The 26,234-nt window shown below is 42.6% G+C and overlaps 1 protein-coding gene across 5 annotated transcripts in view; it reads left to right on the top strand.

Moving 5' to 3' along the window:
- cacna1ba (calcium channel, voltage-dependent, N type, alpha 1B subunit, a) overlaps nucleotides 1–26,234 on the top strand; it is a 200,718-nt gene that overhangs the window by 135,780 nt on the left and 38,704 nt on the right. For 3 of the 5 annotated variants that reach the window (XM_037776831.1, XM_037776826.1, XM_037776827.1), the window contains 11 exons: nucleotides 844–864; nucleotides 9,894–9,990; nucleotides 13,209–13,369; nucleotides 13,491–13,628; nucleotides 16,386–16,587; nucleotides 18,875–19,039; nucleotides 20,254–20,364; nucleotides 20,444–20,527; nucleotides 21,150–21,155; nucleotides 23,675–23,791; nucleotides 26,138–26,203. In XM_037776831.1, coding sequence (XP_037632759.1) covers nucleotides 844–864; nucleotides 9,894–9,990; nucleotides 13,209–13,369; nucleotides 13,491–13,628; nucleotides 16,386–16,587; nucleotides 18,875–19,039; nucleotides 20,254–20,364; nucleotides 20,444–20,527; nucleotides 21,150–21,155; nucleotides 23,675–23,791; nucleotides 26,138–26,203 — 1,168 coding nt within the window. The remainder of the gene's footprint in view (nucleotides 1–843; nucleotides 865–9,893; nucleotides 9,991–13,208; nucleotides 13,370–13,490; nucleotides 13,629–16,385; nucleotides 16,588–18,874; nucleotides 19,040–20,253; nucleotides 20,365–20,443; nucleotides 20,528–21,149; nucleotides 21,156–23,674; nucleotides 23,792–26,137; nucleotides 26,204–26,234) is intronic. The other 2 variants (XM_037776828.1, XM_037776829.1) reach the window with 1 other exon arrangement.

Raw genomic sequence — 26,234 nt, 5'->3', positions numbered from 1 at the left:
ATATAGTGAACGCTTTGGATCTCCATAGATAGGACTCTACCTTGTTCTTATGCATAAAGTCCCACATATCTGATGTTTCAGAAGGTTAAGTAAAAACTCAACACAAATTATTTGCAATGGCTATTTTGACAGATAGAAAGTCAGCTGTCATTCACTCACCTTGCATGTCTCCGGAGCTCGTTCTGCCTGCATTCCATTCGGTCGACTGCCTGTGGCAAGGACAACCAATCATAGCATTCCCATCAAAGCTGAATCTGTGAATGTGTCATCTCACCGACCGGAACCACTCAACTGTTGAGCTCAGTCTGCAGCTTTCTGACACATTTCACATTTTGATGCTGCAAACTGCAACACTGCTTCTTAATGTTAGCTTCAGATGCTAGTGATAACCTGGTTTTCAGAGCTGGGGATGATATTTCTATTTGTTTCATTATCATTATTGTTATTTAGAAAATCTCCCGAGAGGCCTGTTTTGTCAGCATTTGCTCTTTTTTTATTTGATGCTTTGGTTGAGACTGAGAAGTTGTAGCAGTGTGCAAATTACAGAACAAGAGCCGAGCAGGGGCCTGTCATAATCACCAACAGCTTTGATTTGTGTGTTACTTCAGCGCCTCCAAAAATAACAGGCACATTCACACCTGCTGAATTGAGTTGAATCCATTGTGGAGCCTATTTTTTACTGGGATTTACCCGCCCAGTTATCTGCTACCAACCAAAATATATATAATCTGTAACAAAGTAGAAACTATGGTGTTGTCATCATATGCTTTATTTTGTTTGTGTGTGTGTGAAGCATCCATAAATGTGATATACCTTGTTTTACCACTGTTTTCCCCCAAGTAGATCGCAACAAGGTGTAACCAGGTGGGGAACCTCCCTATGCCACTCTGACCCCACCCATCCTATACCCATACCTCACCCTTTCCCCCAAATCCAACCCTCTCTAACTACCATTCTTCCTATGCTTAGATCAGCTTCATGTATAAAACAAGTAAACCCATAAATCCAGTGAACCAAATGCCTGTGGAACACAACAGTAACCTTTGTCTGACAGCTTTCAATTGAAAACTGCCTCTGCCTCCCAAAACCACTGATGGTTTCATTCCAAAATGCTATAATACCCTCAAACTTAGTACTTTCTATTTTCTAGGTTATAACTTCAATATACAATAAATATGAGTTCTTTAAATTACCCAGCTAATTATTTGATAATAGTCAATTTCAGTAATAACCAATAATAATCAAAAGGTTGGTGTTAAATAGATATATAATATATAATATAATAGTATAAACAAATTCTTTATTTTGCATTTTGGAATGAAACCTGTCATTTGGAGGTCTGTGTCTTAGAAAAAAGGTGTTTTTCTTCTTGTGTTGGTCAATCTATTTTTTCTCACAACAGCCATCTCCAGTAAACTTGGGCCGTGTAATGAGGAGTAAGGGTGACCTGTTGCTTTGAGAATATGACTTTCCTTCAGTACTCACTGTGCTGCTACCACGCTTAATCATTAACTATGTGTAGTGGATAGAGACATGTTTAAGACATCCCTTCTCTAATACAAGACCATGAAGATCAGTTTGGTGTTTCTGCGACTTCGGTACAGAAGCCATAAAAGGCAAGCAAGAAAAAAAAGTTAGATCTAAACTGTTTTCTCTCCCGTGTTTATGACTTAAGAACAGGTGAAAAAAAACAATCTTTCTAAGTGACTTTTTTTTTCATCTGTGAAAACAGGTGTCAAAAAAATTCAGGCCCATTTTTCTAAGTGTTTGTTGTTGTAATACTTATTTTGACCACCAGAGAGCACCATTACCCCATGTTCTAAATAGGACTAAGCATTCATGTTTTCATTCAGGTGAGTTTTAATGTCTCCATGCACTCTAAACACGAGGTACGTACAGTATATTGTCTGTTAGCAAGTTATGTAACATTACTGTCATGTCTTTCTTTTGGCTAGAAATATATTTTAATCCCCACTAATCTGCCATTAGCGTTAACTATATTGGCCGTTAGTCCGCTAGCTAGCGAGTGAAAAACATATTGTTAAACAGTATAGCGTCAGTGACTCTTCGTCAGTCACTAACATCAGTATAGCTATCACCAACAGCAGATAACGCCAATTCAAATTCATTTCTAGCCAAAAGAAAGACATGACAGTAATGTTGCATAGCTTGCTTGCTAACACTTGCTAATTAAAACTCACCTGGAAGAAAACATGAATGCTTAGTCCTATTTAGGACATGGGGTACCGGTGAAATCTGGTGGTCAAACTAATTATTACAACAACAAACACTTAGAAAAGCTGGCCCGAAATTTTTGTTTTGACCTGTTTTCACACAGATGAAAAAAAGTAACTTAGAAAAATGAGCCTGGATTGTTTTCCCACCATGGAGGCCAAATCTTACTATTTAAAACACTTACTCCGCTACCGTCTCATGCACAGACTCGCAGCATGCATGCGCAAGCATGATACGGCTCCGCGTGTCCTTCCTTCCGTCCGTTCGTCCGTCCTTCCTCCCGTCCGTTCGCGTGTCACACTTTCGTTTCCGGAGCACAACTCAGACACAATTTAACTTAGGAACTTCAAATTTGGTCTGATGGTTGACAGTGTGGTCTAGTTGTGCTTTTTGGGGGTTAGAAGTCCAGGGTGCCCAACATTTTTTAATTTTTGGCCCAAAACTGGGATTTTCTTTAACTTCAATTTCGTTTCTGGAGTACAAGTCAACAACTATTTAACTTAGGAACTTCAAAATTGTTATAATGGTTGACAGTGTGGTCTAGTTGTGCCTTTTGGGGGTTAGAAGTCCAGGGTGCCCAAAATTTCAAAAATGTTGGCCAAAAACTGTGATTTTTTTTTCAACTCCAGTTTCGTTTCTGGAGTAAAACTCAAAAACGATTTCACTTAGAAACTTCAGATTTGGTATAATGGGTGACCAACACTTTTGAAATTTTGGCCTAACTTTATCCTGAGGAAGATGAGCTAATAACAAGCTACATTGTGCTCAATAGACTGATTCCATTAGTTCCAAAAGGGCAAAACCTTTGGCCCCACTTTGGTAGGGGTCAAGCAGTGAACGGGGGTATGTGAGCCATGCTCACTTTTGCCTTGTGTTTGGGAAGTACTGAGCATACAACTGGATAAACGAGGCCTGGATTATACTGCACAAGTTGTGTGAAAGTTTGTAAACAGATATTTTATATAGCTTTTCTGTTGTTATACCTGGCCTCCATTTACTTCAATTCATCAAGGGTTTACTTCATTTTCGTCAGTTTTCGGATTCTCTTAAAGTATTGCTGTAAGACGGACTTGAAAAAATCAGAACCCATCCTTTAAATTGTTTTATAATGCAGCTGTCTTGCTGAGTATTACAACCCATACTCTCCAGGATAAAGAGAGCAGAGAGAGAGAGAGAGACACTCGGGAGTGTAATGGAGGTAAAAATAGAGCGGTGTTGAGACAGTTGGAAGAGGGATTTGTTTTCAGGGCCAAGAGCTCTGTTCTCGTTCCAGGAAAATGATGAACAGTCATGGCCTCAGCCACATCTGAGCCAGATGTCCTCATTATCATTTGAACCTTCACATCCCTCTGACAGACAGACTTTTGTCATATTTTAGCCCCTGTAATGAGTCCAAACTCACTTTCTCTCTTGCTTCCTCACTATATATATCTGGTGTTGAGGGGTATTCTTTGAAAGCTATCAGAATATCTTATTTGGTTGTTCTCTTAGCCCTCATTGTAACCGTGTGAGTGTCTGGCCTAAAACCCCTCTGGTTCTATGTCACTATGAACGCATGCTAGACTAATGTGCATCAGAGCATGGAATTTGTTGCATGTGGTTGTGATTGGAGTAAAGGGATCTCAGAAGGGCACATGGAAAGACAAAAGCTACATCGTCATACCAGATGGATGCCATGCTGTTTGTCGCCCCATTGCTAATTGCAGTGGTTCTCAACGTGGAGTCCAGGGTTCTTTGGGGGCTTCTGGAGAGCCTGTGGCATTTGGAACTGTTCAGCATTATTCATTTCAGAAAATATCCTATTAGGATACATTAAAGTGTAGCCACTGAAGTCAAAGGTTTCGCTTTTACCACCATTATCTTCCAGCAACATTTACAATCACTCATTGAAGTTCAGGCCAAGCGCAATTAACTACAGAATGGTCGCAATCCGCATCGCTCCTCCTGGAACTGAGGTTTGGCAATCAGTATGAATCCCCATAAGATTTCCCAGGTAGGCTGAGCAGTGTTATACCCCAATAGTTGGAGCACACCATTCCGTTAAAAAAAAAAAAAAAAAAAAATGGGAACCACCTTTTCTTATCTGCCACCCCCCACATGTAAGCCAAGACAGCCATTGACAACATTGTCCATAGACCTCAGCATCTCAGGGCGAATCTTATCCACTCCAGACACACTACCTCAGAGACATCTGCCAGGGATATGAGTAAGGCCTCTCCCACTCACTCTGCATCCGATTCCTCCACATAGGACGTGTAGGTCGGTTTCAACAGTGCACCTTCAATTATGTTGTAAGTTGAACCGCACCGTTGTGCTGACGAGGGAGGTGTGAAGCTCACTATTAGAGATAGGGTAAGGAGCTTGGACATCTGGAGGGAGCTCGGAAGAGAGAGCTCCTGCTCCTTCGCGTCAAAAGGAGCCAGTTGAGGTGGTTCGAGCATCTGATCGGACAATTCCTGGGCGCCTCCCTTTGGATATTTTCTAGGCACGTCCAACTAGTAGGAGACCTTGGGGTAGACCCAGACAACGCAAGAGGGATTATATATTTCATCTGGCTCGAGAATTCCGTAGGATCCCTCAGGAGAGGTTTGGGATGTCTGGACTACTTTGCTAAGCATGCTGCCAAAGCAACCTGGGCCCAGACGTAATAAATCTCAGTAAAAAAAATCTTCTCATATTGAGGGAGAAGCTCAAAACGAATCTTACTGTAGGTTTTATAGGGTGTAAATACAATAAATCTTGTGTTGTGATGTGAAAGTATTTGAATAGCCTCTTTTAGTGCTGCGGTGGCGTATAAATAACCTGATATACACCAATGAAAGACATAAAACAGGAACAGTTCACCGATAGGCCCTGTGCGGCTGTTTTCTGTCAGTTTTCATCTTGTTGGCTACATATTTTTGCAGTTTTATGACATGGGGAGATGTTAACAGGATACACAGACCACAGGGTTTGTAGCTGTTTGGGACAAGAACACGTTTGACTCTCTGTATTAAACCTTTAGTTCAATCAATATGTGCACAGGATATTGTTCAGTTTATGTAATCCCTCAGTGTATTTGCCTTGGGCTTTAAACCACGTTCGCACTTTTAATGTAGGATAGCGAGATCTGTGACATTTGCACATTCTGATTTAATTTATCCTCGGAAATTTCTTTCTTATCATCGTTTCCAGGGCTCCTTGAAGTGCTTATTCAGCACAGGCCTGGAAGCTTTAGGCCCACACTATTTGACGCTTTCTGGGAGGTTTTAGAGAACTCTCAATATGGCAGAAGATTTTTAGCTTATCCCTCTGGGGCTAGGATTTTCTGCTGCCTTTTTCGTCATTTGTCTTTTAAGGCATTCTGCTCTATATCCCACATCTTTTCCATCTTCTCTGTAGACAAGCTTACAAGAGAAACCCCCTCCCCCAACACCTCATGTCAGGAGTGGTTTGCAACAGAGTGGTGCAGGGATGACGTATTTTTGTAGGCCAACCCTGAAGTTAGCATCGCATAAGTTCCCTCGACAAAAAGCCAATGGGATTTGTCCATTGGGTTTTGGATTAATGTAGAAAATAAGCTCTGTGGCAAACAAACGTTTTGTTCCTTAAGATAATCTCCACAAATGAACACCACTTTTATGATTTTTGAAGATTGAATGCAATCGCCAGAACTACACCACGGTAGCATTATGCACGAGTATACACAGCGAGGCTGTAGAGGCGGACGATTTGGCTTGAGGACGATTTGTAGTCTCATTTAGCCACTTGTTAGCAACCGCCTTTTTAAAGACATAAAAGCTTCAAAATTTGCCAGTTTTACTGACGTATTTTATATCGTAGAACTAAACGTTAAAATCTCTTAAGTTTGTGTCAACCACCAACCTTATTTCAGGCATTTAACTAAAAACAAGTTCAATAAACCCATTGACTTTGAGATGAGAGAACCGGAAGTGCTAAAATGCTAATTCATGTCCGGGTTTTAGGACTCATTCCTGTAGCACTCTATTATCAATTTCCAAAACTGACAATCCGACAAGCACGTCCACTTTACACAATGGTTGGCCAGGTGTGTGGGGGTGAGAAAGTATTCTTGGTTTGAGCTTCTCTCTCAAACTCTCTTTCTGTTCACAACTACCTCTAACACTGTACGCGTCTACAAATGAGTGCAATGTCATGAGTGCCTTCCAACGGAGTGTGCGCCGTTATCCCTATTTTATTGTTCATCACGTCTCGCCACTTTCTATGGCAGCAGAACATCCAGCAGAACAGCTTCCTCAGGACTGTGTGGGGTGTGGTTTGATGGGATTAATATAAAGTAATCCATATAAAGTAACAACAACCCCTCAACTCTAAACCGATTTTGATTCAAATATTGCTAAACCCTGATTGGTGCATGTGACATCATGTTTTCCAGACTGGGCCCTGCCCTCTTCAAACCAGTAAAAATTAAACAGACAAAAAAAAAAGTTTATTGAAACAATAGGTTTTCAGGGCTTTATAATCTTATTATTATTTGACACTTTGGCATTATTGTTCTTGTTACATTTATGCCAATAAAGCATTTTGAATTGAATCATAAGAATGTTGTGGGGAGAGTTACGTGTAAGTCAATCCGGTATACTATTCTTAAATAAATAACAGACTTTCTGATAAATAAGCTTTTGGTATTGTTAGTACTTTGACATACATGTATGTGCATAGAGTTTTCACCAACCTCGAGGACAGACACTGTGTTAGCATATCCTAGTGAAAATTAGACACAATAAGTCCTTTTCAAATCTTAGACACAGACAGGGGGAGAAGCAACTAGTCGTACTCGTTTCACAGTGGTAAGTTGATCGTTTTGTAGCAAACTCTGCTCGTCATGTGTCTCTGTGTTGAACACACAAAGTCATGAGAGAAGAAACACTAACTGTACGATGAAACAGTGCAACTCTACTTTATTCATCTGGTTGATTAAGATCCCTGATGCACAGTTCTAATTATGACCATATTTGCATGGAAAACAATGTGTTGAAGTGGAGTCCTCTTTTAACAAAAGGACGAAGGAAACCTGTGTGTGTGTGAATGGATTGATTGATTGCATGAGATTTCACACTGACTTGTTCATGTAAACCAGGATTACATGATACACACTGCTGAACTGTTAGGAGATGCATGTCCCTGTAGGTGGTCTGTAGGAATAACATGACAACAAATCCCACATACCCCAGTTAGTGTCATCGAAATGTTTTCCCTCCACCCCTGTACAGTATAGTAAATTACATTTATACCTCCTTTACAGCTTGCAGATGTTTAAAAGTACATGCTGCTTTGGATGTTTTGTTTTTGATAGAATCAACTGTTCTGCCTCTCTACCGTATCTGTTTCTAGAGACTATAGTGTGTGTATAGTGTTCTCTGGGTTGCTGTGTGAATATTCCGCTGAACATACCCTATTTTGTTAGCTTGAAGTCAATTTAACTAATAGATAAATCAATTTAAGTGATAGAATTAGGCTTATTCCACTATATATCAATAGCCGTCTCATATCTCTGGAGTCAGGACATGGTTTTATATACAGTATATATAAACTGGAAAAACAAAGTTCGGAAACTTGTGTTTGGTGGATTATTTCTCTGTTTTTACAATGCTAATTGGCATTGTATTTTACATTGTTGGAAAGCCTGTTTATTTACCTTCGCAATGATGTCCAACTTGTAAGGATCATGCATTTGTGGGATGAGCAGCACAGCTGATTATGTGGGTAGCGCCCAAGAAGAATTTGCCAAAATGCTCTGCCAATGGTAAACAGTGTATTCTCCTGTTGGTATTGACTCTTGTTTTGAGTTGTTTGGTGGATTGGATGATTGAACTCTCTATCAGTAACAAGGAACAAACGAGACACATTGTCTATTTTACACTTTATTAATTTAATACACCGTCAGGAGCCTCAGTAGCGGTGGAAGATCCATACGCAGCCACAACAGCCTGGCACCTCCTCCTCATGCTGGTCACCAACCTGGTCACACGTTGCTGTGGGATGGCGTTCCATTCCTCAACCAGGATTCACTGCAGGTCAGCCAGCGTGGTTGTGTTGGTCACTCTAACACGTACAGCACACCCAAGCTGATCCCACAAGTGTTGAATTGGGTTGAGGTCTGGACTCTTGGCAGGCCGTTCCATTCTCTCTACTCCCACATTGTGGAGGTAGTCTGTGATAACCCTGGCTCTGTGGGGGCGAGTGTTGTCATCTTGGAGGATGAAGTCAGGTCCCAGATTGTGGAGATATGGGATCGCCACTGGCTGCAGAATCTCATCCCGATATCTCACTGCATTGAGATGGCCTTCAATGATGACAAGCCTTGTTTTGCCAGCGAGGGAGATGCCGCCCCACACCATGACACTGCCCCCACCAAAAGCTGTTACTCCATCGGTGCAGCAATCAGCATAGCGTTCTCCGCGTCGTCTCCATACTTTGACCCTGCCATCCAACTTTCGCAGACAGAACCTGGACTCATCACTGAACACGACATTCCCCCACATGTTCAGGTTCCATTGTCTGTGTTGTCGACACCAGCGCAAACTGGCCTGACGGTGAAGGGCAGTCATTGCAGGCTTCCTGGTAGCCTTATGACAATACACTGTTTACCATTGGCAGAGCATTTTGGCAAATTTTTCTTGGGCGCTTCCCACATATCAGCTGTGCTGCTCATCCCACAAATGCATGATCCTTACAAGTTGGACATCATTGTGAAGGTAAATAAACAGGCTTTCCAACCATGTAAAATACAATGAACATTAGCATTGTAACAACAGAGAAATAATCCACCAAACACAAGTTTCCGAACTTTGTTTTTCCAGTATATATATACAGTATATATATATCTGTATATCCTGTGTCTGTACTTAAAGGCAGGGTTGACGATGTTCTCTAGTTTCCACTATTTGTTCTATTGGTTGAAATGGTTTTTACACCCCGACAGCGATCCATTACTTATGAGCTCTGAAAAAGGACCGGAAAAGAGCCGTCATCTGTAGCTGCTGTAATCCTGTAAAAACGTCTACCAGTCACTGCCTCGCGGTCCGCTTGGAAAGAACCAATCAGATTCCTCCCTGCTCGTACTCTACCCTTGCCGTGCACCAGCCTGAACTCAAAGCGCGTCGTCGCCGCCGCACGTTTCCTGGAGAACGGAAGAGAAAAGTCAGCCCTGCAGTAGCACTGCCGCGGTTACTGGTCATGAGGTAGCGTTGTTGAGTTGAGGTCCTCTCTCCACTCTGTGTCAGTGAAGTAGTTACGATGCGGCGGTGCTCGCGCATGTCTGTGTGTGGGGGGGGGGGGGGCGTTGCTTTGGATGGGGCCCCGAGAGGGGGGGGGGGGGGGGGGGGGGGGGTTTAGACGGAGCTCCTGAGGTGATGCTACTTTCAAATTATGCTAGCTTCCAACATCGTCGACCCTATCTTTAATATGGACTTGTCATAGATATGTTTCTGTTGATATCCAGAGAGCCTATTGTTGTGTGCCTCATAGTTACATGTGTGACAAAATGAATGACAAACATTGTGTTAAAGTTAAGTCTGAACGCCCTACGTGTGCTGTTTATTAGTAATATTAGCAACGCAGAAAAAGATCTGATGAACAACAAGTTGTTTGTAAGTGATTCTGTGTGTGGTCTGACTGTGGTTACTTTTCAACAGGGGGACGAAAGGCAAAGACATCAGCACTATCAAGTCGCTGAGGGTTCTCCGAGTGCTCAGGCCTCTGAAGACCATCAAACGTCTGCCAAAACTCAAGGTTCTGCTCTTTTGCATTTTTTTTTGCTTTATTTGGATTCTTTTAGCCCGGTTAGCAGGGCTGGGATTAAAGGGATAGTTTGGGTGTTTTGAAGTGGGGTTGTATGAGGTCCTTATCCATAGTCTGTGTATTAGCTACAGTAGACTGCGGTCAGCACGCCCCCAGTTTGGAGAAGCAGACAGGAGTTACCACACGGGAGTAAAGCAATGTACTGCTGTGGACCGGGCTGGCAGCAAAATGTATCCTAAAAGAAAAGCTCACCTAAAAAACAAAATCTATATTTATACTGTTTTTTTTCAATGGAGTCTGGTTGCTTAGAGCATAAATAACAGCTTCAGTTCCCCGTCAGAAACATAGAATGTATAGCTGTCTCACTGCAAGGTAAACCTGCAAAAATATTCTAAATATAGCGTACACTTAAACTGATACTGATTTTTGTAGGTGACTCTTTCTTTATACGTCTTGCTGCCGGCCCCGTCCACAGCGGTACATTGCTCTGCATCTGTACGATAACTCCTGTCTGCTTCTGCAACTGGGGGCGTGCCGACCGTCATCTACTGTAGATAATACACTGTCTATGGATAATTATCTCATACAACCCCACTTCAAACATCCAAACTATCCCTTTAAGACAGGAAATCTTGTTGCCACAGAAGTGCTAGTTTTTTGCCCTATTATATGCTGCATTACTGTGCTTAAGACTCAAGGTTATAATAGTTTGAAATCTTCAATTCGTTTTTAGTTTTTTTTTTAGTTTTGACTTTTCGATTTAATTTTAGTTTAGTTTCAGTTCAGAGTAGTTTTAGTTTAGTTTCAGTTTTTCAGAAAGGTTTAGTTTTAGTTTTTATATATACATATATAGTTTCCGTTTTACACTAGTTTGTTTGAGTTAGGGCCAACTACATGTATAATGTCTCAGAAGTATGTAGCTGTATACAGAATACATGGTTGGAGAACTGTGTAGGAATGGACAAAATGTTTAATTTTCTTCGTGTTACTTTAGAGTCTGATTTGAAGCAATTGCAACATAGCACCATCTCCTGGAATGTGAAGTCTGTTCAGTTTCTGTGGTTCAATGTCACAAGATTTGACGAAAATTCATGCTGTCTAGGTTAGTGATATAGCTAGAAAAAAATGAAACGGAAATTAATTGATGTTCACTTTATTTTTTATTAGTTTTTAACCAGGAAATGTAGTTTTAGTTTAGTTGTTCAGTTTGATTTCGTTTCAGTTTACTAACAATATTTTCTGCTGCTTATTTTAGTTTTAGTTTCCTATAATAACCCTTCAGTATGAGAGCATTATAATCAGCTCAGCTCTTAAGTAAAACTCAATAGACCTACAACGTGTTCGTCTGTCAGTGAATCTCTGTTGACTTCCCTACGCTGTCTGTGGCACTCAGCCAGTGTGTGTTCATGGTAATGAAGGAACATGTCACCCAGTGCAACAGTGAGGCTCATTGATGTGTTTTTAGTAGTTTCAATAGAACAATGGAGCTCTATGGCACAGAGGGAGAAGATATATCAGGCTTTGATACACACAAAGTACTTGTTAGTAGATCCATTCTTTGTGGGTTTCGGTCTTTTCGTGGGATTTGCTGACAGGAAGAACATTATAGAATATCTTTTCTTTCAATTATAAATGTAATGATGTAACAGTGATATTTGACATCTCAGTGGTGCTCTGTTCCAACAACAAAGCTTAGAAACTCAGTCATTATTGAGTCCACTTTAAATGAGCTCAGCCTAAACAACCTCAGCTGTTATCAAGCTCACTACATTCATGGTTGTCTGAAATGCAAATCTGTTATCTGCACAGTTAGAAAAGAAGGCAAACAGCTGATTTGAAACCAGCTGAGGGGTTTGTTTGTCTGTCTCCCTTTTTGAAGAACTGACAGTAGCAGTGCCTGCACCCTAGACTGAATATAGCTCTCAATTTATGTCCTTCTTTTGTTTCATCTTTTTAAACTAACTGAGTTACATCGGGGGCAATTTAGTGTTGACATTGTTTTGCTGTTAATAATATATTGCCCCAGGCTTATGTGACTACAAAGAGTTCACTTTCCCCCCTGACAGACCTGATATCGTGCTGAACATAGAGTATCAGTAGTTTACGGTGTTAAAGATCCTTCTCTGTTGGGGGCCTTTCTTCTCTTTTTATTTCCTTCCTCTCTGCTCCATCGTGCTTTTTTTTTTACCGTCCATCTTGTGTTGGAATTGTTGCAAAGTGATCTTATACAAGCCTATTAATTATTAGTAGGGCTGTCAATCGATTAAAATATTTAATCGCGATTAATCGCAAATTAATTTCAATTTTTTTTATCTGTTGAAAACCTGTGAACCTTGTACCTTAAAGGGAGATTTGTCAAGTATTTAATACTCTTGTCAACATGGGAGTGGGCAAATATGCTTGTTTTATGCAAATGTATGTACAGTATATCGTCTGTATCGTATGTATATTGTCCAGAAACCCTCACAGGTACTGCATTTAGCATCAAAAATATGCTCAAATCATAACAACAACAACAACAGCTGTCAGTGTGTCAGTGTGCTGACTTGACTATGACTTGCCCCAAACTGCATGTGATTATCATAAAGTGGGCATGTCTGTAAAGGGGAGACTCGTGGGTACCCATAGAACCCATTTACATTCACATATCTGGAGGTCAGAGGTCAAGGGACCCCTTGGAAAATGGACATGCTAGTTTTTCCTCGCCAACATTTAGTGTAAGTTTGGAGCGTTATTTAGCTAGTATGACATGGTTGGTACTAATGGATTCCTGACGTTTTTCTAGTTTCATATGATACCAGTATCTTAACTCTATCTTTTAAACTGAGCCCGCTACAACATAAAAATAACAAGTTGCGGTAAAGAAATTAGTGCCGTTAAAACAGATTTGCGTTAACACGTTATTATCGTGTTAACTTTGACAGCCCTAATTATTAGCTAGGTGCCTTATTAATTATATACTAATGCATCTCACTGAGCTGGACCCACCAGCAGGCCAAGCCACCGGGAATTCTCACAGTATTCCCAGTGGCCAGGCTGGGCCTGCAGGTTAGCTCCAGTCAGATTACTATAAAATGTGATTGAGATTGGGACGTTTCAGCATCCTGACAAACAAAGTTAATACTGTAGATGATAGTGTTCAACTATTTTCAGAAATAATTTTCCACTTTATCCCCAAATCAAATGTGTGTGTCTCTGTGTGTCCTCAGGCGGTGTTCGACTGTGTGGTCAATTCTTTGAAGAACGTGCTGAACATCCTCATTGTGTACATGCTCTTCATGTTCATCTTTGCTGTCATCGCAGTTCAGCTCTTCAAGGGGAAATTCTTCTACTGCACTGACGAGTCCAAAGGCCTGGAGAAGGATTGCAAGTTGGTCTAAAATCCCCCACTTCCTCATTTCTTATCTCAGAAACCTTTAAATTGTGGTCAAAACCAGACCCTGTACCTGTCTAACCCCACTCAGCTTCATTTATGACTTCATGTCTTCCAGAGGACAGTTTCTAGACTACGACAAAGACGAGGTGGCTGCCATGCCCAGAGAGTGGAAAAAATATGAGTTCCATTATGACAATGTGCTGTGGGCCTTCCTGACCCTCTTCACTGTCTCTACTGGGGAGGGCTGGCCAACGTAAGTGCAGCTCCCTCTATAAGTTCTAGACATGTGTAAGGCTGTTGAAGTTGAAACTATGCCTACCTGTGATGGACCTGACACCTGGAACAGCAGGATTTGTTTGGGAATCATTATTGTAAGTTTTGTAAATTGTCCCCGTGGGAAAATTGGCTCATTGGAAATGCAAGTAGGGAAATAACATAAAGACAAAATATAGGAAAGGCTCTGGCGGACGAAATGGGTTTTCTGAGGAGGGTGGCTGGCGTCTCCTTTAGAGATAGGGTGAAAAGCTCAGTCATCCGTGAGGGACTCGGAGTAGAGCCGCTACTCCTTTGCGTTGAAAGGAGCCAGCTGAGGTGATTCGGGCATCTAGTAAGGATGCCCCCTGGGCGCCCTTACTAGATGACCCCGGTGATGAGCAGTTGAAGATGAGTGAGCTCTGGGATGTTATTCAACTTTACAACTAAATTTTAGGTTACTTGCGTAACCCAGGTCCTCACATTGGGGAACACCTACGGCATGACCTCATCAGAAGCTCCTATTGCATTCTGCCAACCAGGATTGGCTAGAACCAAGCGCGTCAGTGTCAAGGAGGGTGGAGACCCTCTCCCTATAACAGGGCTTGACACCAAGTCATTTAAAAAATGCTCACCTCTTCCTCGCTATGAATGTGCTAGCAGGGTGGTCTGGTGAGACTACTCAAAGAACCGCGGTTACGCAAGTAACCTAAAGTTCTCTTTCATTCGTTTCGTGTCTCACATTGGATCCTGAAATGAGCCTTAAGGCCCAGACACACCAAGCCAACATCAAAGAACTAGCAGCGACGAAGGCCGACTGTTGCGGCGCCTCACGTCGCCTTTGTGTTGGCCGACAAGTTGCATTTGAACACATCGCAAAGACTACAGCCGACGGCCAGTTACCACGTACGTCCTGCGCCGGCGAGGAAATAACTCTCCACACCAGCAGGCGGCGGTAGTCTGTATTCATCATTCAAAAAGGGAAACCGGAAGACCCCGGACTGCGGATATACGAGCAAGAAGAGCCTTTTGTGTGTGTCTTCTTCGCTCATTTGCTTGCTTACCTCACTTCCGTTTCTCTTCTTGTGTAATGATTCGCCAATCAGAGTGATTTCTCTCACCGACGAACACCGCCGCCGATTGAACATGCCCAGTCGGCTGAAAAGCCTCTGACATGGGCAGACTAGAGCCCACGGTGCAGGGCACACCACAAAAACTAGGCACTCACCTATGGCCCCAAACTGTCCGACGGCTGGACGTCGGCTTGGTGGGCCTTTAGGCTGCATTCACACCAGATCAGGGTTGTGCGGTTAATGGCCCATTAACTGCAACGGTTAACTCTTGTTCCCTCATGGCTGGGTTGTACAGCTCTGGATTGCCGGTTATGTGATTGGCCAGCGTGACGGTGGGCTTTGTTTCTCCAAAAGTTGATTCTGTTTCTACTTCTCAGCCGCAGGCCGCTACAGGGTTTTTTCGGCATCCTCTACGGCCGCGGCAGCAACAGCCCAAATGCACTACCCCCATTCAAAATGAATGGGAAAACTTGCGTTTTCGCCGCACTGCTGGATCTGGTGTGAAGCACCAAGTGAGCCAACGGAGGAGCTCTAACATCAAGCCTGTAGAATCTGGCGAAGGTTTGTGGGGAGGCCCACCCTGCTGTGGTACAAACCTGCTGAATGGAGATCCCTCTGAAAAAGGCCCATGAGGTGGTGAGACCTCTGGGAGAATGTGCACGCAGCCCCTCTGGTGGCTGCAACCCCTTAGAGCTATAAGCTAAAGCAATAGCTCCCAACAATCCAGTGTGAGAGCCACAGCTTTGAGCCCGGCTTCCCTTAGTGTTTCTTTACCCAAGACACAAAAAGCTGGTCACTTTTCCCACAGCTTCTGGTTCTGCCAATTTAGATGCATAAAGCCTGCACCGGGCACAACATATGTAACCGCCCAAGTGCCTCATCTGAGGAGAATAGCGGGGGATAGAAGGACACAAAGTCAGTTAGAGAATGTTGTACACGCTCGGTGTACTGAATCTCACCTACTCATTTAGCTGAAGCAAGAGACAGCAACAAAGCTGTCCTTAAAGCCACTATTTTCAAGTCCACCTGTTCCAGTGGTTCAATGGTTTAGAAACTGGGAGCGTAAGGCGTGTATATGTCTGTGTGTATATATATAATATAATATAATATAATATAATATATTTTGATAAAATAAATGCTAGACTGGGGCTTGTTCTGATAGTCAACGATATACAGCTCAATTCACATAAGCTGAGGGTTTTGTGGCCTAGTATCTGTAATGCTGAATATATATATATATATATATATATATATATATTTATAAATATTCAGCATTAGGGCTGTCAAAGTTAATGCAATACCGCGTAAACTGCGAATACGTTTTAACGCCACTATTTTCTTTAACGCATTAATGCAATCGATCTTTCGGAGGCTGTAGCGGGCTCAGTTGTAAAGCTAGAGTGAAGATACTGGCATCATATGAAACTAGAACAACCTAAGGAATCCATTTGTTTCATACTAGCTGGTAAATAACACTTCAAACTTATGCTAAATTTTAGTGATATATAAATATACTGTATATACTGTATATATCAAAATCAAATTTTGTGTCTGTGGCACTGGTTAGGTTTTTCATTTTGTTACTAATTAAGCATTACCACCACCTTGGAGAATAACATTACAGGCTGGATGTGTTAGTGTGTCTCACCTCCTGGCTTTGGTGTTGTGCTCTACTCTCCTTGCAGTGTCTTGAAGCACTCTGTAGATGCTACCTTTGAAGACACAGGTCCCAGTCCAGGCTACCGGATAGAAATGGCTATCTTCTACGTCGTCTACTTTGTGGTCTTCCCTTTCTTTTTTGTCAACATCTTCGTCGCTCTGATAATCATCACCTTCCAGGAGCAGGGAGACAAGGCCTTGTCTGAGTGCAGCTTAGAAAAGAACAAGGTAAAGCAGAGACATGACAAACAACTGTCTCTTACACAGTGCTGTTATCACTATCTCCATCAACAGTTTGACTTCATTTCTACAGAATGATATAAAACAAAAAACAATGGACATGCCCTTTGAGGTTGGCTCAAACATGTTTGATTTGACTACTGGAATCATGACCATTGACATCCTCTATGCCACTAGGCAAAATAATGATGAAAACAAAACTGTCTGAAAGCAGTATGCACATGTCCAATGTGCTGTGAGTGAGAGAGTAGGTGTTATTGTATAGACCATAGAAATAGAATATAGGCGTAAAACCAACATTCCCATTCAAATGAACAGCGCAGGATGGTCAGAGCAGCCATCCTTATGTGTACCATTGCCATAGTGACCGTTGTAGCGGCTGACTTCCGTATAAACTAAACCAACTTGCGGCAAGTCGCGGACTCACTGAGGAGAGGTTTTGCAGTAACGACGACTAATTGAGCAGTGGAGTAGTAACGTAACGATGCACATAGAAAATGTTAATGAGTCAAATTGAACAACTTAGTCTTCATCCACACACTCTTGTCACAGCAGAGGAAAGCACGTTGCGATCTCCAGATGGGTGACAACTTTGTTCGGCTCGTAAAGCATGATGGGATTTGCAAGATAGCTAGCAGGCAGCAGGCTGGTTAGTTCTTGAGCTGATTCCGTCATGATTTGGTGCTGCACTGATTATGGAAAATGAGCCGAACAGCGGGCCGGTGGCCGGCGAGGCAACGGGCCGTTTGCCAGCGAGCTGGTGGCCAGCGGCAGCGCCGGGTCTAAACGATCCCTCCGCCTGGGGACAAGCTACGTAGCTAACTAGCCAGCCAGCTGTGTCCAGGAGCTGCCTTTGTTCTTCTGCGGCGAGCTGCGACCACATTTTACAGCCCCATTGACGTGGGTTCTGTTGTCACCATGACAACTAACAAGAATCGCCATTTTCTTTTTTACTAGTCAAATTTCCACAACAAACAGTTCAATGACCGTTCTACTCCTATATTATTTCTATGGTATAGACTTTTTTATTGCTATTCTGTTGCTAGGGCAACATCTTTGGTCCAAGTTCACTTCCTGTCAGCTACTGCATTAACGAACATTGCAACAGGAAATACAGAGGGGCTCATTTAGAATGTTGTTTGAATGTCAAGTATGAAAAGGTCTATAACCCACTTCATCAGGTTTTAGTGCAGAACCACAGCTCATTATATAGCTATATGTGGGTTGGCTAAGCTTAAATAATACGTTTTAATGATCTTTAAAGGTGCATTGTGTAGGATTTGGAGGCATCTAGCGGTGAGGTTGCAGATTGCAACCAACTACCACTGTTCCCGCTTGCCAACCGTGTCTACGGTGGCCGACGCAAAGACGTGAAAATGCGAATGGCCCCATCTAAAGCCAGTGATTAGTTTGTCCCTGCAGTTTGCGATAACGAAAACACAACAATTGTTATTTTCCGGTAATTATAAACTAAAGAAAACATACTTGTTGTTGGTCTGTTCTTGGCTTATAAGCTTTCATAGCTGCATGCGCATTTAATACTTAAAGGTACAGTGTGTAGCACTTCAGGGGATCTATTAGCAGAAATGGTAATATATATTCATAACTGTTTTCATTATTGTATAATCACCTGAAACTGAGAATCGTTGTGTCTTCGTTAGCTTAGAATGAGCCCTTCATATCTACATAGGGAGTGGGTCCTCTTCACGGAGTCTGCCATGTTGCTACAGTAGCCCAGAACGGACAAACCAAACTCTGGCTCTGTTGAGAGCCTATCGCGTTTTTAACGTTACCTGAAGGCCACCGTAGTTCTCCAACACGCTTGTGAAACTGCGGTAACGTGACAGAGTGCACAACTGTGGCACCAACGGATGCCGTCTGACTTCCCTTGCCCCTAATTAGTATTATTATGGTAAGGATAGCCTCTGAGTGAAGTGAATGGAGTCACTCGGCTGCTCACGCTACCGCAGTCTTAGAAAGGGCGGAGTGAGCGGAGGGTTGGTGGGAATCTGCAAGCGCACCACTAGATGCTGCCAAATCCTACACAAGGTCCCTTTAGCAATGATCCACAGCTTTTAAACCATAAGAGCACCTGGGACCAAAATGTATGTTCAGTTATCCACAGCTATTAAAAACTCTTTTTGTCCAAAGTGGTCAGTTTTACATGTCAGCTGCTCACACCAGTACAGATTCTAATGATCAATAGCAAATGTGTCCTTTCATCCAGCACTGAGGTTTGAGAGCGGTTCCTTTCAATGTGCTTTCTGTGTTACAGAGGGCTTGTATTGACTTTTCCATAAACGCCAAACCTCTGACACGCTACATGCCCCAGAACACGCAGTCCTTCCAGTACAGGATGTGGAAGTTGGTGGTCTCACCTCCATTTGAGTACTCCATCATGATCATGATCGCTCTCAATACTGTGGTACTCATGATGAAGGTAAGAAGTTTCGAAGAGGATGTTATTAATATAGGTTTTTAGGCTTGTCTCGTGAAGTCAGTCCTGCATTCGTTAGCTCAGGAAAAGAATAGTTTTTGAGACATACAGTACATGTATTCCCTTTCTTGCAGAATGTCAATGTTAAGATCAATACCACTCTCATTTCTGTATAGTAAATATGAAGCTACCGCCAGCAGCCAGTTAGCTTAGCTTAGCATAAAAGATTGAAGCGAGCCAGGCCCTGTCCAAAGGTAACACCTGTAGAAATAACAAATTGTAAAAGCAAATTAATACATGGGTGGTAATGACGGCTGAGAGTTAAAGCTGGGGTAGGCAATATATTTTTGTCATCATTGGGCAACAATTTCACAATAACCTTTCAGCATATTGTAATTCAAGTGTTCTCAGAGGAAACTAGACTTCTGCTCCTCCTCTCAACTCTGTTTTCAGACTTTAGAAAATCTAGCCTGTGGCGGGAGACTTTGGCCAATCACAGGTTCGGAACATCCTACAGGAAAAGTTTCTGTTCCAGCATCGGCAACAACTGCCTACACTGCAGAGAAACCCCAAAAACGGAAGACGGACTCATCAAAAAGAGACTCCGACAATATCGGCGAAGCGTTTCGGAGATGGAGAGAAAATGTTGCTAAAAGTTTAGCCTTCTGCTTATGCCGCAGGTAGCGCTGTGAGCTAGCCTCACTGCTACGGTAGCTACGGCAGCATGTCGGGGAAAGCATCATTTTGCTCTCCGCCTTCTGCGTGAGCTCGCCATGGATGTATACGAGAACGGCGCTCACAGCTGCGGCGCAGCAATGACGGCTACGGCCAGCAGAAGGCCAGACTATTAGCCGCATTTTCTCTCCATCTCTGAAACGCTTTGCCTATGTTGTAGCTCGATAGAGCCTCAAATCACGGAGCCGCAGGATGAGAGCTGTATTTTCAAATTCTGGCATTTCCAGAAAGCTGCCTACCCGGGGGGGGTACCACTTGAATCACAATATGCTGAGAAGTTATTATGGAATTTTTGCCTAATAACACTAAAAATACATTGCCTCCCTCAGCTTTAAGCTTAGTCAACCAGTTGCTTGCTATAGCTTCACATACTGTATGAGAGTGGTATTGATCTTATCAATCAGCTTTATTTCACAAAATGTTTCCTTTAACAGTGTTACACCCACATGCCAGCGAGGAAAACTTTGCCCCTTGTCTTTCAGTTCTATAAAGCTCCAGACTTCTATGAAGCGATGTTGAAGAACCTCAACATCGTCTTCACCACTCTCTTCTCTCTGGAGTGTATCCTCAAGATCATTGCTTTTGGCCCATTGGTGGGTAACATTTATGAAACTACGTTAAATATCCCAAATGATAAATAACAGCTAATGATTTTCAACTGTTGTTTCTCAGAACTACTTAAAGGACGCCTGGAACGTGTTTGACTTTGTCACAGTGTTGGGCAGTATCACTGACATCCTGGTGACTGAAATCAATGTAAGAGCACCTGTCCCCACCCACCCCACCCTCACATCAACAAGGCTGAATGCATTGTACCCATACAACACAGCTGTCATGGTAATGGGGCAGGGACAGCCTGCACAGCAAGCTTTGTGCAAACAAGCTGTCCAGCCACATCAGCAAAGACAATCACATGGCAGCGGTCCAGACAGCTTTAGACTAAGAGAGAAGGGAGCCAGTTTTATGTTGACAGGATGGATTTATCATAGAGGGCTGAGGATGGACAGCTTCTTTGAATCCACCTCAGAGAGAGTAATCTTTAATGTGTGCTTTACACTGGAGCAATACTCTGCTATGCTTTCTGTCTTGTTTCTTTATTCACTCCAGACACTTCCTGTCTGTGCACATTATACATGTTTGTATTGTGAAGTAGCTTTTGACTGATTTACATGTGTGTATTTGTTGAGCTGTATCAGTTTATGTTGTGCAATATGACTGTTCCTGTTCTCTTGCCTCTCCGTCCTCTCTCCTCATCTTCCTCTGCTTTCTCTCTCTCTCTCTCTCTCTCTGTCTCCTTCTGTCTCTCTATCTCTCTACATTTCCATCTTGTTGATTGTCGTCACCGGTGTTGCCATGCCCTGGTCCCAAACATCACTAGACTACGGTGAGTGACTTCCTGTTGCCATTCTCTGCTCTTATCTTACCTACTATTTTATTTAAAGGGGACATATCATGAAAAACTCCCTCTGTCAGTGCTTGTTCACTAGCGTTGGGTGATACGTTAACATTTTCCAACCGGCCATCGTCAGCACAGCAACCGGCAATTGCAGATATATTCACACAGGCGTGGTAGTTTCAGCTGGACGATCAGCTGTTCTAGAGGGGGGAGCATCGTAATACACGCTTCATTCAAACTCGACAGACAAAAGAAAACTCACTAAAATCGTCTTGGTTAGTCTTTACAACAATCGGCAATTCTGGTTGGGTCTCAACTCTCAAGTTAGATGTACCCCTTCTGTCTCTCTCTCTCTCTGCCCGCTGAGCAGCGGATGAGCAGTTCTCATTATTCGGACAATCATCACCCAAAAAAAATGGCTCTAAAACCATAGCCGATCTATTCGTCCAACTGCCCAACCCTATTGTGCTCATACATTTGGGTATCAGGAGTGTCTTCCAACCCACAAACTTTGAAATAAGACAAACCCAGTCAGTTCTTTGTGAACTGTCTAGATCAGAAAACATGTGATTCAACAAGCCAATCAGATTTGGCTTCCCTTCCTATGTCACATGCAGGCTCATTATAATATACCGCCCACGGCTTGAGAACTACCTTTGCAAAGGTGTGCCAGGTTTTTCTCACAAACCAATCAGAGCCGACCGGGCTTTTATCGGGAGGGTGGCTTAAAGAGACAGGCGCTAAGACGGAGAATTTCAGACGGACCCAAAATACAAGTATGAATCCGAAAATGAGCATGATATGTCCCCTTTAATATATAAAATGTTATGGTCTTTGAATGTGAGTTAAAAGAGTACTCCAGCAAGTTAGTGTTGCCCTTCCATACTGTAAAGTTGGGGAACTTATGAGAGACGCACTAAAAGAAGAATGTCCAAAAGACCAAGATATCATGACTCTAATCCCTCTCAGACATGTATCTTGTTACATATAGTAAATGTGGCAATATTACACGTCTGAAGCATACACTGTATATAAGAAGCCTGGTCACACGTTGCTGTGGGATGGCGTTCCATTCCTCAACCAGGATTTGTTGCAGATCAGCCAGCGTGGTTGTGTTGATCTCGTTAACACGTACAGCACGCCCAAGCTGATCCCACAAGTGTTGAATTGGGTTGAGGTCTGGACTCTTGGCAGGCCGTTCCATTCTCTCTACTCCCACATTGTGGAGGTAGTCTGTGATAACCCTGGCTCTGTGGGGGTGAGCGTTGTTTCTTGGAGGATGAAGTTAGGTCCCAGATTGTGGAGATATGGGATCGCCACTGGCTGCAGAATCTTATCCCAATATCTCACTGCATTGAGATGGCCTTCAATGATGACAAGCCTTGTTTTGCCTGTGACATCGTTGAGGGAACACACAACCACGCTGACTGACCTGCAACGAATCCTGGTTGAGGAATGGAACACCATCCCACAGCAACTTGTCACCAGGTTGGTGACCAGCATGAGGAGGAGGTGCCAGGCTGTTGTGGCTGCGTATGGATCTTCCACCGCTACTGAGGCTCCTGACGGTGTATTAAATGAATAAAGTGTCAAATTGCCAATATGTCATGTTTGTTCCTTGTTACTGATAGAGAGTTTAATCATCCACCAAACAACTCAAAACGAGTCAATACCAGCAGGAGAATACACTGTTTACCATTGGCAGAGCATTTTGGCAAATTTTTCTTGGGCGCTACCCACATAATCAGCTGTGCTGCTCATCCCACAAATGCATGATCCTTACAAGTTGGGCATCATTGTGAAGGTAAATAAACAGGCTTTCCAACCATGTAAAATACAATGACCATTAGCATTGTAACAACAGAGAAATAATCCACCAAACACAAGTTTCCAAACTTTTCTTCCCAGTTTATTACACCAACATAATGTCTCTGTCCTGTCATGTGTGACTAGAGCCGGAAACACTGAGTCACATGTGGGTCAAGCTTTTTACACTGTATAAAAGTGCCGTGGGAGCTACACTTCCCATGATGCAACTTGATACAAGTTGACACAATGCACAAATAAATGTTGAGTGACTTATATATGTAAATCTCTATCTGTATCTGTGCCTCTAATTCACAACTCGTATGTCATCATTGGTAAATAACCACAACAGTTGCACAAATACATCATATTTTTACCACAACATCCCCATTTGCATGGCTTAATAACATTCACAAACCTTACATTCATTTGGGAATTGTCAATTTAGCATTTTAAAATGGAAATGTATTTGTGAATCTCAACAGATTCCTGTGGATCCTTTTGAGACTGTTTTACCGTGTTGTTGTGTCAAAATTCACAAGTGTAAGGAAGAGCCAGCGCTTTCCGGTAGATGAGACTTGTCGGACTGTTTTGACACCATCATGATATTTTGTAACCAGCTGAAGTGACTTTTAAAATAATCCTGCCCTGATAAAGGTGTTTATCAGTGAGTTATATGATGTCCCGTCTGTGTCTAACAGAACAGGCTGCTGAACCTGAGCTTCCTGAGGCTGTTCAGAGCCGCTCGGCTCATCAAGCTGCTGAGACAGGGCTACACCATCCGCATCCTGCTGTGGACCTTCGTTCAGTCCTTCAAGGTGCTCACACACACACATTATCAGCAAAAGTCACATGTAACAAGGCTGAACGTACAAATAGTATAGTCAGTGGTCATGTCTATAATGTTAAATCCAGCGGTACATGTCCACCAGGTCCGGCGAGGACGCTAGGAGACGCGCTGCTCCACTCAACTGGCCGTTCAAGCGATGACGAACCCGATCATGGAATGCACCTGATTGGTCCCTGGTTTTCTGCTCAGGAAACAGGAAACAACACGGCGGCCTGCTCGTAAACTTTCAGTTATTCCGTCTAAACAATCCACCAAAATCTGCTTCTGAAAACATTTTAAGCAAGAAATAAGCTATGCCACTGCTGAGTCTTGTTTCACATTTTAGAACTAGATTACAGTTTGGCTTAAGTTTCGTGAGCCGGACGCGTTGCGCTGGTTGAAATTTTTCAACTTTATGCACATACTGACCCTCTCCAACTCACCGCAACACTCCCACCATGCACTGGGTGACTGCTTCTCCTGCTTTTGCCGATAGAAGAGCACTCACGCTGGTGAGTTGAACCACTGAAACGCCCCCCCCCTCCACCCTGAAAATGTAAACAAGGGACTGTTCCCGCCTTTTCATTTTGAAAGAGCAACGGCCAATGAGGAAACTCCAACACTCACTCAGTCACTCAGTGACAGACTTTGTAGGGCTGGTCCTCTGCGGTCCAGACGAAAAGACAAGAAACCAATTGAGAGGCCTGCTGAGTTGTAACTGATGACTTGTCTGTATTTCCAGCTCTTGGAGCAAAATACTGGGTGGCGGCATGCACCTTTAACGTTGGTAGTCCACCAATAAAACCAAAGGAGAATAAGTAGGTAGTGAATGTCATCATAGTGCAGTGGCAAAACACAAGTAAGTTGAAACGTTAGCAGATAAAATTGCTGAATGTTCTGACGGAGAACTTTAGGTCAAATTGGCCATTATTACTATAGATATAGATTATAGTAGGAAAACATTAACTGAAAAAAGTTTATCTACAGGATAATAAATATTTGATAGCAATGCAGAACGCCTGAGAGCCTTACTGCATTATATTCCAGTATATTTTGAATTGTCACCTGGCACCTGAATTTAGTGTTTTCCTTTACATAAATAAAGACAATTTCACCATTGCTTGATGCAGAAAAGAAAAAATTCACCAGAATGCAGAAAATTAAGTGTTTGACACTCAAAATGTCCTGGGGGGAGGACCCCCTATCCCCTCACTTGATATGTGTCCTACAACCTTGGCTGTACACCAAATATCTGGAACAAGCTCCCAGAAACCTGCAGGACCGCTCCAACTCTCACTTCTTTTAAAACAAAGCTTAAAACTTTCCTGTTTGCGGGTGCCTTTCATTCTGACACTGCACTATAACTTTTACTCTTTTGAGTTTTATGCAATTTTAGCTTCTATCCTAGCTTTTATTTTTAGCTTGTTTTTATTTTCTAATCTTTAATGTTTTAATGTTTTTATGTTTTTATAACTGTTTTAATTATTTCTTAATGTTCTTTTGCATTTTGTCGCAATGTTCTTGAATGTTTCTGTAAAGCACTTTGAATTGCCCTGTTGTTGAAATGTGCTATACAAATAAAGCTGCCTTGCCTTGCCTTGCCTTACACATGTCACATTCTCTGAAGGTCTGATCCTAGAATCACCCCTGCCACACACATTTGCAAATAGTTGGGCTACAATAAAGGCCCCATACTATATACTAGTATAAGTGGAAGTTGATTTACCTCAATGTAAGTCTATGGGAAAGTCTTTTGGGGCAAAATGGTATGGTGTCTCATAAGTATTCACAAGCAAATACAATTGGTTTCAAAGCTTTATTTTAACACGCCAGGCTCGTAAAACTATGATCACACTGTCAAACTAGGCAGCGCTGTATGTTACTGCCTATTTTAGTGTACTATTTAGCTGTAAAATGTGAAAGTTTGTGACCCGACAGCCATGTTGAAAACAAAACCAAGCACCGCCCACAAATCGGATCGTTTTGGGTGTTGGATTTTATGTATCTCCACCTTCAGAAATCACGTCCGCAAGATGCAATACGCACACAACGGTAGGAGCAATACTCGCCATTGTCACGCCATGCTTAATTTAGGGGCCTTACATGTCGTCTACGATGGCGCCGTGATGTCAGGATTAACAATATAGTCATCTCCTTGAGTGTCGCCATGTTTATTGTTGACATCATGCAAGTCTGAATGTTCTACTGTATACGATCTGACTTCTGTGGTTTGTTTGTCTTCCTCTTCTACCGAACTCAAACATCCTGGCTGGAATAATTCAGAGTGGATATTAATAAGTGAATGTGTTTTGGTTTCCTGTTTTCTGTCCTTTAGGCCCTTCCTTATGTTTGCCTTCTGATTGCTATGCTGTTCTTCATTTATGCCATCATTGGGATGCAGGTGGGTGATGCTGTGGTCACACAGGCAATGA

The sequence above is a fragment of the Sebastes umbrosus genome, chromosome 8 (genome assembly GCF_015220745.1).
Source record: "Sebastes umbrosus isolate fSebUmb1 chromosome 8, fSebUmb1.pri, whole genome shotgun sequence".
Classification (NCBI taxonomy): Eukaryota; Metazoa; Chordata; class Actinopteri; order Perciformes; family Sebastidae; genus Sebastes; species Sebastes umbrosus.
Note: the sequence above shows the minus strand (reverse complement) of the source record. Positions and strands in the feature narration are given on the sequence as shown.